At 43.7% G+C, this 16,165-nt stretch overlaps 1 protein-coding gene and 1 long non-coding RNA gene across 4 annotated transcripts in view; one reads left to right on the plus strand and one right to left on the minus strand.

Moving 5' to 3' along the window:
• LOC112136881 overlaps positions 1-5,265 on the minus strand; it is a 6,559-nt gene extending 1,294 nt beyond the window's left edge. Inside the window, exons 1-3 of one of the 2 annotated variants that reach the window (XR_002917441.2) lie at positions 4,236-5,265; positions 4,065-4,160; positions 1,902-2,049 (exon numbers count right to left, since the gene is read on the minus strand). This is a non-coding gene — a long non-coding RNA (uncharacterized LOC112136881). The remainder of the gene's footprint in view (positions 1-1,901; positions 2,050-4,064; positions 4,161-4,235) is intronic. The other variant, XR_002917442.2, reaches the window with a different exon arrangement.
• Positions 1-16,165, plus strand: part of adamts2 (ADAM metallopeptidase with thrombospondin type 1 motif, 2) — a 50,874-nt gene that overhangs the window by 25,408 nt on the left and 9,301 nt on the right. For both annotated transcript variants that reach the window (XM_024258837.2, XM_024258838.2), the window contains exons 7-15: positions 879-962; positions 1,836-1,989; positions 3,620-3,725; positions 9,693-9,836; positions 10,416-10,548; positions 14,774-14,887; positions 15,117-15,262; positions 15,333-15,422; positions 15,499-15,581. In XM_024258837.2, coding sequence (XP_024114605.1) covers positions 879-962; positions 1,836-1,989; positions 3,620-3,725; positions 9,693-9,836; positions 10,416-10,548; positions 14,774-14,887; positions 15,117-15,262; positions 15,333-15,422; positions 15,499-15,581 — 1,054 coding nt within the window. The remainder of the gene's footprint in view (positions 1-878; positions 963-1,835; positions 1,990-3,619; positions 3,726-9,692; positions 9,837-10,415; positions 10,549-14,773; positions 14,888-15,116; positions 15,263-15,332; positions 15,423-15,498; positions 15,582-16,165) is intronic.

Here is a 16,165-nt window from a genome sequence, read left to right on the forward strand (position 1 = left end):
TCAACACAAGAGGTTCTGAACTTTTGATTACTCAACTGCTGAACCAGAAAGGTTCTGGAGAAAGGAAACACGACAACGTGAAACTGAAAGTGAATAAAAATCTTCAATGAACACTCAACTTCTCTGTGATCTGCTCCATGTTGAGCAGCAGCACCAGACGGACCGACCGTTAGTCAGAATGTGCTAAAACAAACACTGCAGCATGTGGGGACATCATTAAGTTCCAGTTCTGAAGAAATCACAGAAACCATTCCTGGACTTCTGGGTTTGAGAGCCGACCTGCAGCTTTGTGCAAAGTTAACCCTTTCACGCTGGATGACATGAACTTGCAACGTACTATTTAATCCAGAACTCCACTTAATTTAGTATCGACTTAAGCAGGAAAGACACAGAAGAATATTTTTATATAAATGAAAATGAATCAGGCATGGAGGGATTACAGCTGCCAGAGAGAATACAAAAGACGGCGTGGATGCATACAAGAGAAAGCAAACGATGCTCTGTTTTTAGAATCCTTTCCGGGTGGGTGGGTGGTCTTTGAAGGGACTTCAACACAAAAGGTTTGATAGTGATGTTTGTCTCAAAAAGATAACTGGAAGAACTGCACCTGACACCCCCACACCACAAGTTATTCCCATTGGTTGTCATGCATCTGGGTGTGTGAAATTTGCCCTTCGCATTTTCCCGGGGGAGCGGTGAGCTGCAGACACAGCCGCTCAGGAACCATTTGGTAGTTTAACCCCCCCAGTTTAGAATCTATGGTATGACTCGGCCTGGATTTGAATCCACAACCTTCCAGTCTCATGATGGACACTCCACCACAGGACCACTGAGCTGGTGTCTGTCAGCTTTAACTCACATGTGTTCTTCTGTTCCAGGTTAATGAGATCTATCGGGACCGTTCTCTGGGAGCCAACATCAACATTGTCCTGGTCAGAATCATCATGTTGTCCCCCACAAAGGTACCCCCCCCCCACCACCACCACCACCGCTGTTTTGGAGTTAGGCTAATATTTTAGCTACATGCTAGCTGTTATGGCTAATTTAGGCTTTTGGTGTTTTGAAGTTTAGTTATTTTTTCAGCTACATGTTAGCTGTTTTGGCTAACCTAAGTTATTTTTATTTTTTTATGCTTTTTGTGGCTAATTTAGCTAATATTTTAGCTGGATATCAGCTTCAGAGTTTTCACCTATCAGCTTCAGCGTTATCAATTATCAATTTCAGCATCTTCACCTATCAGCACAAACATCTTTAACAACCAAATTCAGCTTACAGCATTCACACTATCATTCTCACAGGTAATGCTATATGTCCAGTTCATAATTATGTTAAAAAAGTAAAAATTTTAAAGCTTTATAAATGAAGTTTTAGAGTGTTCAATAAATGTTTATCCTGTTCTTCCTGTGACCTAATGTGTGTTTTGGATTCTGGCCCCTTGTGCGATTGAGTTTGACACCCCTGACTTACACCATAGTTGTTAGTAAGGCTTGAATACTGGCCCCTTACTGTCCGTGCACAGGCTGAACGCATAGAAGGTGAAGATGATAGGAAGCTCTTAAAATGTCCACACAAACTACACCTTGATTGTCTAAATTCCTAAATCCTAAGAGTCAGAAGCCACTGAGCATAAGACAAGCAACAGGCGCCACCTTTCACTTGAACAGAACCAAACGACTCCTAGCGCAGTGCGCAGGTTTCAGTCTGTGAACTGATGCAGTTCAGTTCACAGATGGAGAGCCTAGATCCAACCAGGCTTTTGGTTGTTTTTCATCAGTGTTGAGTGTTGGTTTGTGATCAGAAAGCAGATGCAGTGAAGCATGCTGTTCCTCTGTCAGTCTCAGGAGCTGATCTCTGTGGGGAACGCCCAGAAGAGTCTGGAGAACATCTGTGGATGGTCGTACCTCCAGCACCGGGAGCAGAGCCATGCCGAGCAGCACGACCACACCATCTACCTGAGCAGGCAGGAGTTTGGGCCCCCTGGCATGCAGGGTACCACCGTCACTGGTGCATCACATAAACCTGGTGGGACGGGGTTCCTCTGGGCAGTTGCTGTGTGAACAGAGAACAGCTTTTGTGACAGAGTCCCCAACATCTTTGTGGATCTAGGTCTCTATAACTGAGCTGCAGGAGGTTCTTATGTTTCTACACAATAAAAAAAGTTTACTCTGAATCTCATCCTGGTTGTTAGAAAGTTCTAGCTCTTTCTGGAATCCAAAAGGATCCTGTGAGTTTTTGTTTTCCAGTCTCAGAGAAAACCTTTGACTATGACTTTAGGGATCTTAGGGAGTGTCCTCTGGCCTACTGCTGGGAGGGAATTTGACCCCTGCGTGACTTAGGAAGAGAAGTTTGAGTGATGTGTTCACAGTGGGGAAGGATGGAGCTTTAGATTGATGCATTTGCAGAGACATGAAATGTGTCATTTTTCTTTTGTTTTAGAAGAAAGAGCTCAATCTGAAGTTTACAGGCCTACCAATGCCCCCATCCTCACCTGTAACTATGAGCTGTGGAAATTGACCACAAATCCAAGGGGCACTCTTGGGCGGCTTCATTCAAGAGGGACTGAGGTGTCAGACTCCAGGCCTCGAGGGTCGGTATCCTGCTGGTTTTTCAGCAGTTCTGATTAATCTGCCACTGATTACCTGGATCAGGTAAGGATCTTCAATAGATAGTTGGAACACTGACCCTCGAAGCCTGGAGTTTGACCCCTGTGCGTCAGAGCTAGGAGTTGAAGCTCACCCATCCAGCTGAGGCTTGAACTTCAGTGGTAAATGTCATTTGACGGTGAGGTGTTATGGACATGTCGGGGCACTGCAGAGGACCATGACCTACTGGAGACGGTTTAGAGGAAGGGTCTCTGCAGGCCGGAACAGGCAGAAAATAACAAATGGATACTTGTTTTAAAAATAATCCCATTTGAGATGAGTGTCTTCAACTGTCACAAACGGACAGACAGCTGCAGCAGGTTTATCAGTCCAGACAGGAATGAGGCAGCTAAAAGTCCACAAAGCTAAATCAGCGTCAGACAGGCAGAGGTCAATAGCGAGCATGGGATCATCAACGAAGACACTAGAGGTGCCAGAGTCCAGGTGAGGGTCAGGACAGGCACCAAGAACACAGATGAAGCTGGATCAGAAACAGAAGATCTGGTCCAGATAGAAACGCTCAATAATGCAGGCAGAGTGGCACAAACAATACTTCACACAGAGTGAGCCTCTGTGTGCTGTTTAAGAACAGGTGGGTGATCGTCAGTTGGAGACAGCTGAGCAGCATCCAGGAACTGTGCACTGGGGTTTCTGGGAGATGTAGTGCAGTCAGTTCTCTGGAGATGGCTGTCTCCGCTGACCAGAGGGGGAGACAGAGCGCAGACTTCTAACACAAACAGTTTTAGTGTGGTATTTTTATTGCTATATATGCAATAAATAATTGTTTGCTAGTGTATTATACTGACTATTAATGTTGTTCTTATTGGCTGCAGGGAGACTGACAGACAGTGAAGTGATTCTGAGTTGAGATCCTCAGCGAGTCAACAGCTTTGTCTCCATTAACAGCGGGGATGCTGCACCACTGCCTCCGTTGTGACCACCAGCTCTGACTTGACGCCTCTCATCTGTCCTGACAGGTTACGCTCCAGTTACAGGGATGTGCCGGCTGTACCGCAGCTGCGTTCTGGTGCTGGAGGACGGCTTCTCCTCAGCGTTTGTGGCGGCGCATGAAACAGGACACGTGTGAGTCGCTCTAACCACGCACACCAACCCAGGAACAAAAACTCTCATGGCAGTTCGGAAGTGGTTTGCTTGCCCAAAGTCACTCCTGTTTTTTGCAGCAAAAAAAAAAAAACTTGCTCAAAAGGAATAAACATATCAAAACTATTGTTTGGGCAGCAGGGCTGAGGCTGTGAGTTTAGGTTCTGAATAATCAACTATTTTATCTGGTGTTGACTTCAGTTTGGGTGATCAAGAGACTGAAGTTTGAAGAAAAACATGGAACCAACCATACAAAGCCAGGTTCCTCCCCATCATGTCAGGAACTCTCCTCCAAATAGAAAAGGCTCCTCCCCCTCTTACTAGTCATGCTCAGCTGTGGGATCCTCCCATTCTTCTCAGGTCATCATTGAGGCTGTTGTCTCAGTAGTCAGCTGTTGAGTGGAGTCTGGGTCTGGACTGGGAAGGAAACAGAGTATTTGAGATGTCGTCTTGTTGGTTCACCCTCTCCACAGCCTGTTGTCTAGAACTTACCTCCAGATTGGAGATGGCCCCAAATTATTACCAGTAGTGGTTCTGAAGTTTTTTCATCACCTAGACTCCATCTATGCTGATTCTGGGAGTGGTCCCCTGGCAGCAGATGGGCAGCACCTGTGGGTACCAGAAGCATTAAACAAAAGCTGCACACTTCCCTAATAAAACCATAGAAAGGCAAAGAGTCTGACACAGGCGTCTTCAACTCTGCTCCTCCTGACCTTCTGCCCTGCTTGTTTTTCAGATAACCCTGCTTCACAAAATGCTGATTTCCTGGATTGAATCATCCCAGTTTCACACCTAATCCAGGTGAACAATATGTACTGAAGCAGGGTTAGCAACAAAACAAACAGTCACTCACGAGTTTCTGTGATCTTTCTGTTTATGGTGGTGCATTCTGGGAACTCTGCTTTCCATTTTCCGTCAATTTCCTGACCTTTTTGAAGAACCTTTGTCAGATGTTTTGTTCTGCAGACTGAAAGACACAGATGCATGCAAAACTGTGCATGTGACTTTTACCTACATTGACCCACGGTCATATGCACTTTTGTAACTATTATCTAAAAACAGGACTATAAATGTCATTTCAAGGGATGCTGTCACTTTTCTCTGAGTCAGAATCCACTGGAATTCAGTTAATTACATAAACGGTCATAGAGTTCTGGTATTTCAAAGAGGGTGAGTTAATTTAGTGTCATTAGCAACAACCCTGGTTTAAAGTCCCACTTCAATCATCCTTAGATCTATTTTAAAATTGTTCCCAATGATCTTCTAATTATGATGATGCTGTTTTTAGGCATAAATAAAAAAAGCTGCGTCATTTTCTGGGACTTACTCTATGCAGAACGGCAAGAGTTTATCAGAAATTCACCTCTGAGTTGTGGGCGGGACTGTTGGTTGGGAGAATGATTGTGCTCGTTTCCCATCATCCCTTTGTTCACACTCTCATTCTAGCTTACAGCCCCTCACAACCTCAACCCAACATTAGTGGTGTAACAAAACTGGTGAGCAAAATCGTAACTATCCAGCTGTTCAGTTCTGATCCAGATTCCAGCTCACAAAGACGTTCATGAATCTATTTGTCTGCCATTGAATAAATCAGAATGCAGCGGAGCGGGAAACTTGTGGCCCACCATTTGTAGCTTGTAGATATCAACTACAAGCAATTTCAAATGGAAAATTATTGTGTCCTCCTGATTTACCACAATCTGAATATAGAAATATTCAGAAATGTAGTTTTAATCTTAATTTTCTTAAAATGCACTCACTGGCCACTTTATTAGCCACATCTGTACAACTGCTCAGTAAGGGAAATTTCTAATCAATCACATGGAAGCAACTCACTGCATTTAGACAAGTAGACATGTTCAAGAGGATCTGCTGGAGTTTAAACTGAGCATTAGTACGGTAAAGAAAGGTGATTGACGTGACTCTGAACGTGGCATGATTGTTGGTGTCAGACAAGCTGGTCTGAGTGTTTCAGAAAATGTTGATCTACTGGGATTTTCACCCACAACCACCTCTAGGATTTACAGAGAATGGTCAGAAAAACATTAAATATCCAGATAGCAGCAGTTCTGCTGTTGTCAGAGGTCAGAGGAGAATGTCCAGACTGGTTCCACCTGACAGAACGGCAACAGAAACTCAAATAACCACTGGTTACAACTGAGATCTGTAGAAGAACATCTCTGAATGAACATCACATCCAACTCTGAGGCAGAAGGACTAGAGCAGCAGAAGAACTCACCTGGTATCACTGCTGTCGGCTAACAACAGGAGACGTTGTCTGATCTGATGATTCTCTATTTCGGCTGCTAAATTCTGAAGGCGCGGTCCCACTGGCTTTCAGGGCCATATTACGGCTGGAGCATGGAAAAAATTCCATCCCCGTGGTACAGACGCTGTCAGCAGTGGACTGGTAGTGCAACAGCCGAGACGTGGCTGCGGAATAGATGCACATACATTTTTTGGCAAAATTTGGCCGCCGTTACACGCGGAAAAAATTTTTGAACTGCACAAAAACTGAGACCGCCGATGACTGCGTGTGGTACCAGCGGTACAGCCGTGAAATGGCCATGGAACAGCAGTTTCAGATCAAGATTGGGACATAGAGCGAACGCTGGCACACACGCTTGGACGCCAAAATTCCGTGTTTATGCACGGCCGTTTCCCCGGATGGTCAGCGTTTGTACCACTGCTTACAGCGACTGTTTAGCGGCTGAGCGCGTGTGAACCTGCTGTTAGTTTTACCCGTGGGAAGACGCTTACACATGATTAAGCAGTGCTCTGGCAGTGGAAAGGAAGTGGAATGGACTCCAGCGTCTTGTGGCGATCTGTTTGTTTAGATATCGCCACGGTGTAGTTCACCTGTGCGGGGAATGGCCAGGGGGCGGGGCCCTTGATTAGAGTCCGATCAGCTGTGAAAGAGGGAGGAAGAAAAAGAGAGGAATCTGGCGGAGAAGAGGAGACGTGAGGAGAGCGCAGAGATAAGAGAAAGTAGCAGAGAGAGAGGCTCCAGACTCAACTTGGTTTTCACGGGACCGACTGCCTACACTGTCGCGGCGCAGCCTGTCCGGACAGTTTGCTGCGGTGGACAGCCTCCCGGGCTTCTGGCTTCTGGAGTGGAGGGCGACCGGTCTCCTGCGAGGAACCTGGATTAGCTGGTTTGGATCGGATCTCACGGCACGGTGGGATGGCACAGGAAAGAAGCCCTCCAAGGTAAATACGGAAACCGCTCTTCCCAAAACAAAAAGGACGTTTGGAAAAAACCTGGACCGGATTTTCTCGACAAAGGATCGGATCCCGGAAGCCACGGACCCCTGCCAAGAAAACACCCGGAACAGACATTAAAGGACACTGGGTCGACTCTCTAATTCCCAAAATGGAAAGGAACAACAAGACCAAGAGGATGAATTGAATTAGTGTTTCAAGCAACATCCCCCTTGCAAGAAAAAGAAAAACTAAAATAAAATAAAAAAGATTTAAATGAACTCTGGACTTTGTGTGTGTGTGGGGCCAAGGGTGTGGATAACATCCTTTGTGACAGAGGATTTTGATATCTTATATGTCAGGAGAGAGACCTGACTGGCACCTCAGAAAAGTTAACCACAAACTGTCACAGTCTGTATCACTGCTATTCCACAAACATGCATAAAGTTGGTGCGTCTAAGCATGTGTGGCAGATTTTCAAAATTTTTTACCTGTGATATGGCCATCAAATCCTTTGGGACCGGGCCTTGATGGTAGGGTCAGAATTGTTCATAGACAACATGAATACATGAATCCATCATGCCTTATATGAATGGTTCAGGCTGGTGGTGGTGGTGTCATGGTGTGGTGGATCTTTTCTTGACACTTTAGGCCTCTTAGTACCAGTTGATCATGGTTCTACCACCACAGTCTACCTGAGTATTGTTCTGACCATGTCCATCCCTTTATGACCACAGTGAACCATCTTCTGATGCTACTTCCAGCAGGATAAGACTCCATGTCATGAAGCTGGAATCATCTCAGCCTGGTTTCTAGAACAATGAGTTCACTCTAATGACCTCCACAGTCACCAGAACCCAATAGAACCTTTGGGATGTGGTGGAACAGGAGATCGGCATCATGGATGTTCAGCCGACAAATTCACAGCTACTGAGTGATGCTGTCATGTCAATATGGACCAAACTCTCTGAGGAATGTTTCTAGATCCTTGTTGAATCTAAGTCACCAAGGATGAAGACAGTTCTGAAAGTAAAAGGGGTCCAACCCGGTACTAGAGAGGGAGTACCTAATAAAGGGACCAGTGAGTGTATGTCCTCCATCATGAGTAAACAGCTACAAGTACATGTTGAAACACAAAAACCCAGTTTTCTTTGGAGTGGGCCTTTAAAGGGTTAAATGTTGCTTCATTAAACTGATTCTAATTATTATTTTCCAACAGATTCAGCTGCTCACCCATTACACCATGTTCCTCCCAATCATGGCATGTTTACAAGGATAGAGTTAAGGAGATTTATCCAAAAAGCATGGAAACAGATGATTGATTTGCCAAAAACAAAGTTATTTCCTTTGTTTTGTTGCTTCTATAGCAACAAAACAACACTACTTTCAATAAAAAGTAGTTAGTTGTTTAGAAAAAGCCCTGCTAGATCACATTAATGCCCACTTACTTAATAGGGTAATAAGTATTATTGTTTTAAACTCTCAGAATTATAGGTGAAACATTTTTAGAAAGTAAAAAAATGAAGATCAAACTCAGCATTGATCAGTGGGATTACGCCTGGAGCTGAAATACACATTTCACAAAAACCTCTGCTGTAAAGGATATTTTGAGAAAATAAAAAATAAACAGAACTTTGTTCAAACAGCTTTAGAAGTCCTGTGACCTCAGGAATCCTTTTTAAACCTGTTTTTTTTCTCAGCTGCTCTGTGTCTTCTGGATCAGTGTTTCTTCCTCACATTTACATCTCTGAGCTCATTGTTATATAACTGCAACAGATCCTTTACAGATAAAATATGTTTGTGCTCATGCTATTATGGAAATAATAACTCAGGCAGTGGAGGCTAAATAAACGCAGTACATGTGAGTCATATCTATCACGTTTTTAATCTTCAAACCTCTCATTCTGCTGTTAAACTTATCCAGGATTCTTCAGGAAAATATGAGTTCCTCTTTCTGCAAACTTTTCTTTAAAAAACAAACTTTAGTTTTGTGTGTACAAACAATTCCACATAACTTTCACAACTTCTGTGTGCTCAGAGATCAGACATGATGCTCCAGATGCCAGAGGTGGGGACTCGAGTCACATGACTTGGACTGGAGTCAGACTCAAGTCATGAGTTTGATGACTTTAGACTTGACTTGGACTTTAACATCCATAACTCGTGACTTAACTCAGACTTTAATATCTATAATTCGTGACTTGGCTCGGACTTTAATATCTAGAACTCGTGACTTGACTCAAACTTTAAAATCTGTAACTCGTTATTCAACTTGGACTTCAGACCTCTGACTCGGAAAGACTTAGGTATTTTCCCCCAAATCCAAAGGTTAAAAAGTATGTTGACAAAGCCCGCGGCGTCTGTCTCCCTGTTTGTTCGTTTACATCCGTGTGTGAGCTCAGAGGCAATTTACCTGATATGCTTTCAAAATACAGTTCCTAAAGCACACAGTCTGAGACTTGTTGGTCTTGACATTTAAACCCACCTGAGACTTGTTGGTCTTGACTTGTGACTCGACTTAGGATTTGACTCGGACATGAGGACAAAAACTTGAGACTTACTTGAGACTTGCAAAACAATGACCTGGTCCCACATCTGCCAGATACTCACATGAGGATCTGCAGCTGATTAAATGAAAGCTTCTCATTGGTTTGTCAGAACTCCCAGGTGACCCAGTGCTGACCATCGTTGAGATCTTCATGGACAGTCTGCCCTTCGTTTCAGACGTCTTCATCCATGTGTCCTCAGGTTGGGCATGGAGCATGATGGCGAGGCCAACGACTGCGCTGACGACGTGCCTTTGGGCAGCATCATGTCTCCGCGGGTTCAGGCCAGCTTCTACCGGTACCACTGGTCCAGATGCAGCTGGATGGAGCTGCACAAGTACCTGCAGTGAGTTGTACAGGAATACCACAGAGTCCTGAACTGAGCTGGATTGCTTCAGGTTTGGTTCCAGATTCAGTTGGGTGAAGGGAGTTACATTGAGGACTAACATCAAGTCTTGTAGGTGCTGAACGGGTCTGATTAGTGCACCTTGATTCAGGACTGCATCTAGTAAGGCTCTGAGTTGAGGTGTTGTGATTTAAGACTTTATGTCTGAACCAAAGCAGGTCCAAACAGGCAAAGGTCAATCACGAGCATGGGATCATCGAACAAGAGACTAGAGATGTCAAGGTCCAGGTGAGGGTCAGGGCAGGCAGCAAGTTAACAGATGAAACAGGATCAGAAACAGAAGATCAGGTCCAGACAGTAATGCAGGCAGAGTGGCACAAACAATACTCCACACTGACTGAGGCGCTGTGTGCTGCTTAAGAAGCAGGTGGGTGATTGTTGTCCAGTGAGTTAGAACTCTTGAGACCGCCTTCACCGGGGACCAGAGGTGGAGGCAGAGCTCTGACTCCTGACAACGTGGAAGATGGGACTAGTTACAGACTGAAGCTGGTGTGGTTTTGTCCCATTTCCTGCTCGCAGCACCTACGACTGTCTCCGTGACGACCCGTTCAACCATGACTGGCCGGCTCAGCCGCCGCTACCGGGCTTCCAGTACTCCTTGGACCAGCAGTGCCGCTCCGACTTTGGCCCGGGATACAGCCTGTGCACGGCAGTAAGTAACCCTGCAGCCAGAAAGTTCTTTTCTTATTGAAATCTGGATTTGATCATAGAATACTTTGTACAAACCAGAAGGGGAGAAAAACTCAGGTCATCCTCTTTAAACTTTATTTGTTTATGAAGGTCCTTATCAATCGATTGAAATAATAAAAGTCTCTTTTAAGGAATTCGTCAGACTGAAACAGGAGTAATTTCTGTCAATAACTTTAGATATCAATCAGAGCTTTTGTCTTTAAAAGTCGTTGTTAGCTCTTAGTGATTCTCGTTTGGAAAGTTTCACAGCGGAGTGACAGTGTGATGAAGCGGCGCCTCCGCCTGCTCTCTGAACGGCAGCCTGACTCTTATTGGACAGGCTGGGTGGAAAAAGTCATTTTCTCGAAGCAGCTTCACCGCTTTCATTCCATTCCATACGAAAAAACTTTGTTTCCAAAGGAAAATCCTGAGCATGAAGCCATGAAAGGCTGTTTATTGAAGAGTCGCTGACACTGACTCCAAAATATTTTAACATGTTATTGTGAGCAAAGGCGTTTTAAACTCCAATAAAGCCTCGATCCTGGCAGCACATCTTGAAAGGAACACGCCTCAATCTGTCCTAATCCTCAGAGTTTGAAGGAAGGTCAAGTCCTGCTGGTGCTGGAAGCTCTTCACACTCCCGCTGACGAATCTGGGGTCTTTTATCGGCCTCTGCAGACGTTTCCTGCATGAAGTCACCTCCAGATTAATGTCCTGAACAGATGCTGCAGATGGACTCAGTTGACATCTGGACGAGCCTGAAACACCAGGAAAGTGGTTGCAGACTGTTTATGCTGTCGGGATCTCATTGGGTTTCTGCTTGTTGTTGTCCTGCACGTCACAAAAAGAGCAGCCAGCCAGAAGTTCACTCTGTTTCCGTTTAAAATCACAAACAGAATCTTTCCCTGAAGAAATACCACTATGACATCAAACTCTGGGGTTATCTGAGTTTTCCTCCTTTAAACATCTCATCTTCTTCTTCATTAACCATAAAATATGCTGAGACCTGCTCTGGCATATCCCCTCCATGAATTAGAATATTGACCGTAAAAACACAGATTTGAAAAATATTAATATTATTAAAAGAGAGAACTTGTAGTCTCGGAAATAACGAGCGGATGACTTCAACTTTGGAGCAATGAAGTCTTTGTTTCTTCACCAAAGCACGGTTGAGGTAGTATCATAATGTGGTTTATGCTGCTCCAGATAATGTGAGATTTTTAAAAAAAATCGACTGCAAGGATAAACTTGAACTATCTTGAACCCAGATCTCAGTCCTGCTGGAACTCTGAGGGGGAAGTTTAACTCTTTAACACCTGAGACGTCTTTGGTGACGCTAAAACATGAAATCTACATATGGTGACTTTTCAACCGTTAACACAATCATTCCAATAAATTCCGAAGGAGAAAAGTGGCTCACGCAGTTGAATAGTAGACACGCCACTCCACTCATTAGGTGGTTAAAAAACTGTTAGTTTTTTTCTGTAAAATTAGTTGAAAATAAGAGGATGACAAAAGAAAAACAGCTAAGCTAACTCAGAGCTAAAGCAGACGGTCAGCCAACGGTAAAAACAAACACATAAAAATAAAAAAATTCAGTGGAATCGGAACACCTTTTCTCATCTTTCTTTCTGTTTCTGATCTTTCTTTCTTTTCGACTAAGGCTACAGTTGTCCGACAGTTAGCTTTAGCTCCGAGTTAACTTAGATGTTTTTGTTTTTTTACATCCATTTTCCTAAGCCGCTATCCCTTTCAGCGTCACGGTGCTGCTAGAGCCCGGCCCGGGTAGTGATGGGGGAAGGCAAGGGTACATCTGGACCGGTCCAGGACCTGGAGCGGGCGAGCAAGTCCCACCTGTCCTGGGAATAAACTGGAGCGAGGATTCCCCATGCTAACTGGCCGGTGTTGTGCCAAGGTACGTTCCCCCTGCCAAAACGATGCCTGAGACTGTGGAAACAAATTGTGGCAGGAGACGTACCTTGGCAAAACACCGGTACAGACAGCAGAACGGCAGCAGCAGAGAGACGGGGATCCCTCCGCTGCCTCATCGGGCGTTTGTGTTTTCTCTCATCATTCTCTTATAAACATCTCTCTCTTTTTGCCACTACACGGACCGAGTCCGTTTCATTGTTTATATGCTCCACTGTTGTCGCCTGGCAAAATAAGTAAATAAAATATAAGCGGCAGGACTTGACTGTTAATATATTTTTTCCCCGCCAGAGCTACATTGTCAAGATCATTTCCTGCCATCGTAGTTTAATAAATGAGCCACAATGTGCATTCTCACTCAGTTGGGTCGACGTTTCTGCACTCCAGGTGTCAGCCTGTGACCCCGTGACAGATTTTTGACAGTTTGTGAACAGGAGAAACGAAGAAAAGTCATATTCTAAAGAGACATGTTAAACGTAAAACTAAATGTTGTATCATATTTCTTCTGCAAAGTTTTGCACAAAATATAAATGTGTGCACAACTTTTTTATTTATGAACACAAATTTATCTGTGTGAATACAGAATATTCTTTATGAATACGTTTCTTTTTGAAAGTTATCTTACCCCATACACCGGCCACTGTCAGCTCCATCACGGGTTATGACTTCTTCAGTTTGTGAGGTTTCTTCATGTTTCAGATCAGTTCTAGTCATTGACACATGAAAACTGTAAACACTTGGTTCTAGACTGTTAGCTGATAACTGGAGGACCTCTCAGTCAAAAATCCTGTAAGTGTAAAGCAGGACCTTGCACTGCCCTGCTAAAATCCTGCTTCTGTTTTTGTAGAACGGTCCTTTAAGCATTTAGACTCTTGAGAGCTTAAATACAGGCCAACGCTGCAAACACGCCCCGCCCCTCTTTACTTTCCACTGATTATTTTACACTAGCACTTTGAGAGGGTGTTTTTGGAAAGTCCATTGAACAAGTTTTTATTTATTTCAGAAAACAAAAAAAGAATTGTGAATTTGTTAATGATTTCGCTTGACAATAGTTACAAAAAAATCTCAATGATACAATCTAAATAAACGTCAGTCAGTTGTAAACGTCAGTTTGTGCAAACGTTGCAAAGCTGCTCATTTAAGTTGATTATTCGTTACACCCTGAGTGTTTACTTCTGCACTTATCTGCTTTTACACTGCAGAAGACCTTTCTGCACTGACAGAAGGAGGTTTTTAGAGCAGAGTTTGCTCAAGTGCCAGAGCATAGTTATACTTTATGGACATAAATTTGACACTATTGTTGACCCTGTGTGCTGTAACACACTTACAGGCCCAGAACAGAAACATGAACTCCATCAACCTTATCTAAATACTGTAAATATGGTACCTGTAGCCTGCAGAGATTCAAAGTGTCAGCTTTCACACTATTGCTGCTCCAATGACTACAGAACCACAACAGAATTATTTTTTCTACCATCAGTCCCTTAATGGCCTTGAGGTACATGGTTGAAGTTCAGATGATGTTCAGTTGCATAATTGTGTGATTGCTTAGTAAACATTCCCACTGTAGTGATTCTCCTGCTCCTTTCCATACGTTTTTCTGCATGTAAAAACTCAATCACACTTTCAGAGATTTCATCAGTCTTGGTATCAAAACCTTCAGCTCGTTTAGGACATTACTGCTTGTGTTTTTGGTATTTATAAACATTATAGCTTTTGAAATATTGAGCAAAGTAAGCCCCATGGGAAATGAAGGAAAAAATCTTCAAATGTCAACAAGCCTTTAAATATATTCAGGGCTATGTTTTCATCTTTTATAGTAGTTTTAAAACAGGGAGTTTACCTAATGTTTTAGCAACATGCTAACGTGTTGGCTAATTTGTTATCTACTGGGGTTTTTTAGGCTAATTTAGAGTTTAGCTTCTATTTTAGCAACAGGGTAATGTGTTTGACTAATTTAGTTTATTGAGAAAGTTTAGGCTACTTGGAGTTTTGCTAATATTTAAGCAACTTGCTAGCTTTTTTGGCTAATTTGGCATCTACTGAGGTTTGTTGTTGCTAATTTGGAATTTAGCTAATATTTTATCAAGACGCTAACATTTTTGGTTAATTTGGTCTACTGAGGAATTTTAGGCTATTTTGGAGTTTAAGTCATGAGTGAGCTTTTTTGGCTAATTTGGCATCTACTAAGGATTTTTGGTCTGATATGGAGTGTAGCTTGTATTTAAGCAACAACCTAACATTTTTGCAAAACTGTTTTTTTTTTTTTTTGTCTCCAGTACATGACCCATGACCCCTGCAAACAGCTGTGGTGCAGCGACTACAACAACCCTTTCTTCTGCAAGACCAAGAAAGGCCCACCACTGGATGGAACCAAGTGTGGACCTGGGAAGGTCAGTTCCTGCTCTTGGTGTGACACCAATGCAGGGTTTTAGCCACACTGTACTGATCTGTGTTACGATTATGATCACACTTGATCCCAGCGGATCAGACATGCAAATAGACAAAATGACCGTTTTGACCAACTTATTGATAAAATACACAAAGTAAAAGCTAAAAAGATTTGGTTCAGCAGCTTCCTGACCAAACCGATGGCGAATGTGATGCATTTTCTGATTGCAGCACTGTTTCAGAGGCTTCTGCATGAAGCTGACCCCCAGCCTCCTCAGACAGGATGGTGCCTGGGGGCCATGGAGCGCATTTGATAGCTGCTCCCGCACATGTGGCGGCGGCGTCCGGTTCCGGACCAGACGATGCGATAACCCTCTGTGAGTGAACTGTTGCTCATCTGTGATGTCACGAGCACATTCACACTTTCTCACATGACATCATTCTCAGTCCAGCCAACGGTGGGCGCACCTGCTTTGGAAACAGCTACGAGTTCCAGCTGTGCAACCAGGAAGCCTGCGAGGCTCTGACAGATTTCAGGTCAGTGAGGCGGGGGCTGAGCGCAGGGTTGTGTCCTCTGGCTGACTGCTGCTTAGCAGCTCTGTTTGTGCTCCAGGGAGGATCAGTGTAAAGTCTGGAACCCATTCTTTGAGCATGGCGGACAGAAGCATCAGTGGCTGCCGTACCAGCATCCTGAGCGTAAATGCTCCATCTCACTTTGCAAACAAACACACAAGAACCAGACATCACACCAGAGCAGAGGCTCTGCAGAGGAAATCCTCTGGATAAGCAACTTTCTCCTTTATGAAGGCAATGGTTTAGTCTAGGGATGTCAAACTCAATCACACAAGGGGTCAGAATCCAAAACACACCTTAGGTCACGAGTCGAACAGGATAAACATTTATTGAACAATCTAAAACTACATTTTTTAAACATTTAAAACCGTAACTTTTAACATAATTATGAACTAGATATAAAGCATTACCCGAGAAAATGCTGGTGTGAATGCTGGAAGCTGAATTTAGTGATGACGCTAGTGCTGAAAGCGGAAGATGCTGAAACTGATAGCTGAAACCGCTGAAGGTGATGGCCACATAAAATATTAGCTAAATGCCAAATTAGCCTAAAATTCTAATTAAAAAAAAACGTAGTTTAGCCAAAACGACTAGCTAAGATGGCTCAAGATGGCTGACACTGACGCTCTACCGCTCGGAGTTTCCTGCACTCCCATGTGTGAGAACTGCAACTCAGGACACCGCCAACTTCAAGCCACTGTCCAAAA

Source organism: Oryzias melastigma, linkage group LG4 (genome assembly GCF_002922805.2).
Source record: "Oryzias melastigma strain HK-1 linkage group LG4, ASM292280v2, whole genome shotgun sequence".
In the NCBI taxonomy this organism is placed as follows: domain Eukaryota; kingdom Metazoa; phylum Chordata; class Actinopteri; order Beloniformes; family Adrianichthyidae; genus Oryzias; species Oryzias melastigma.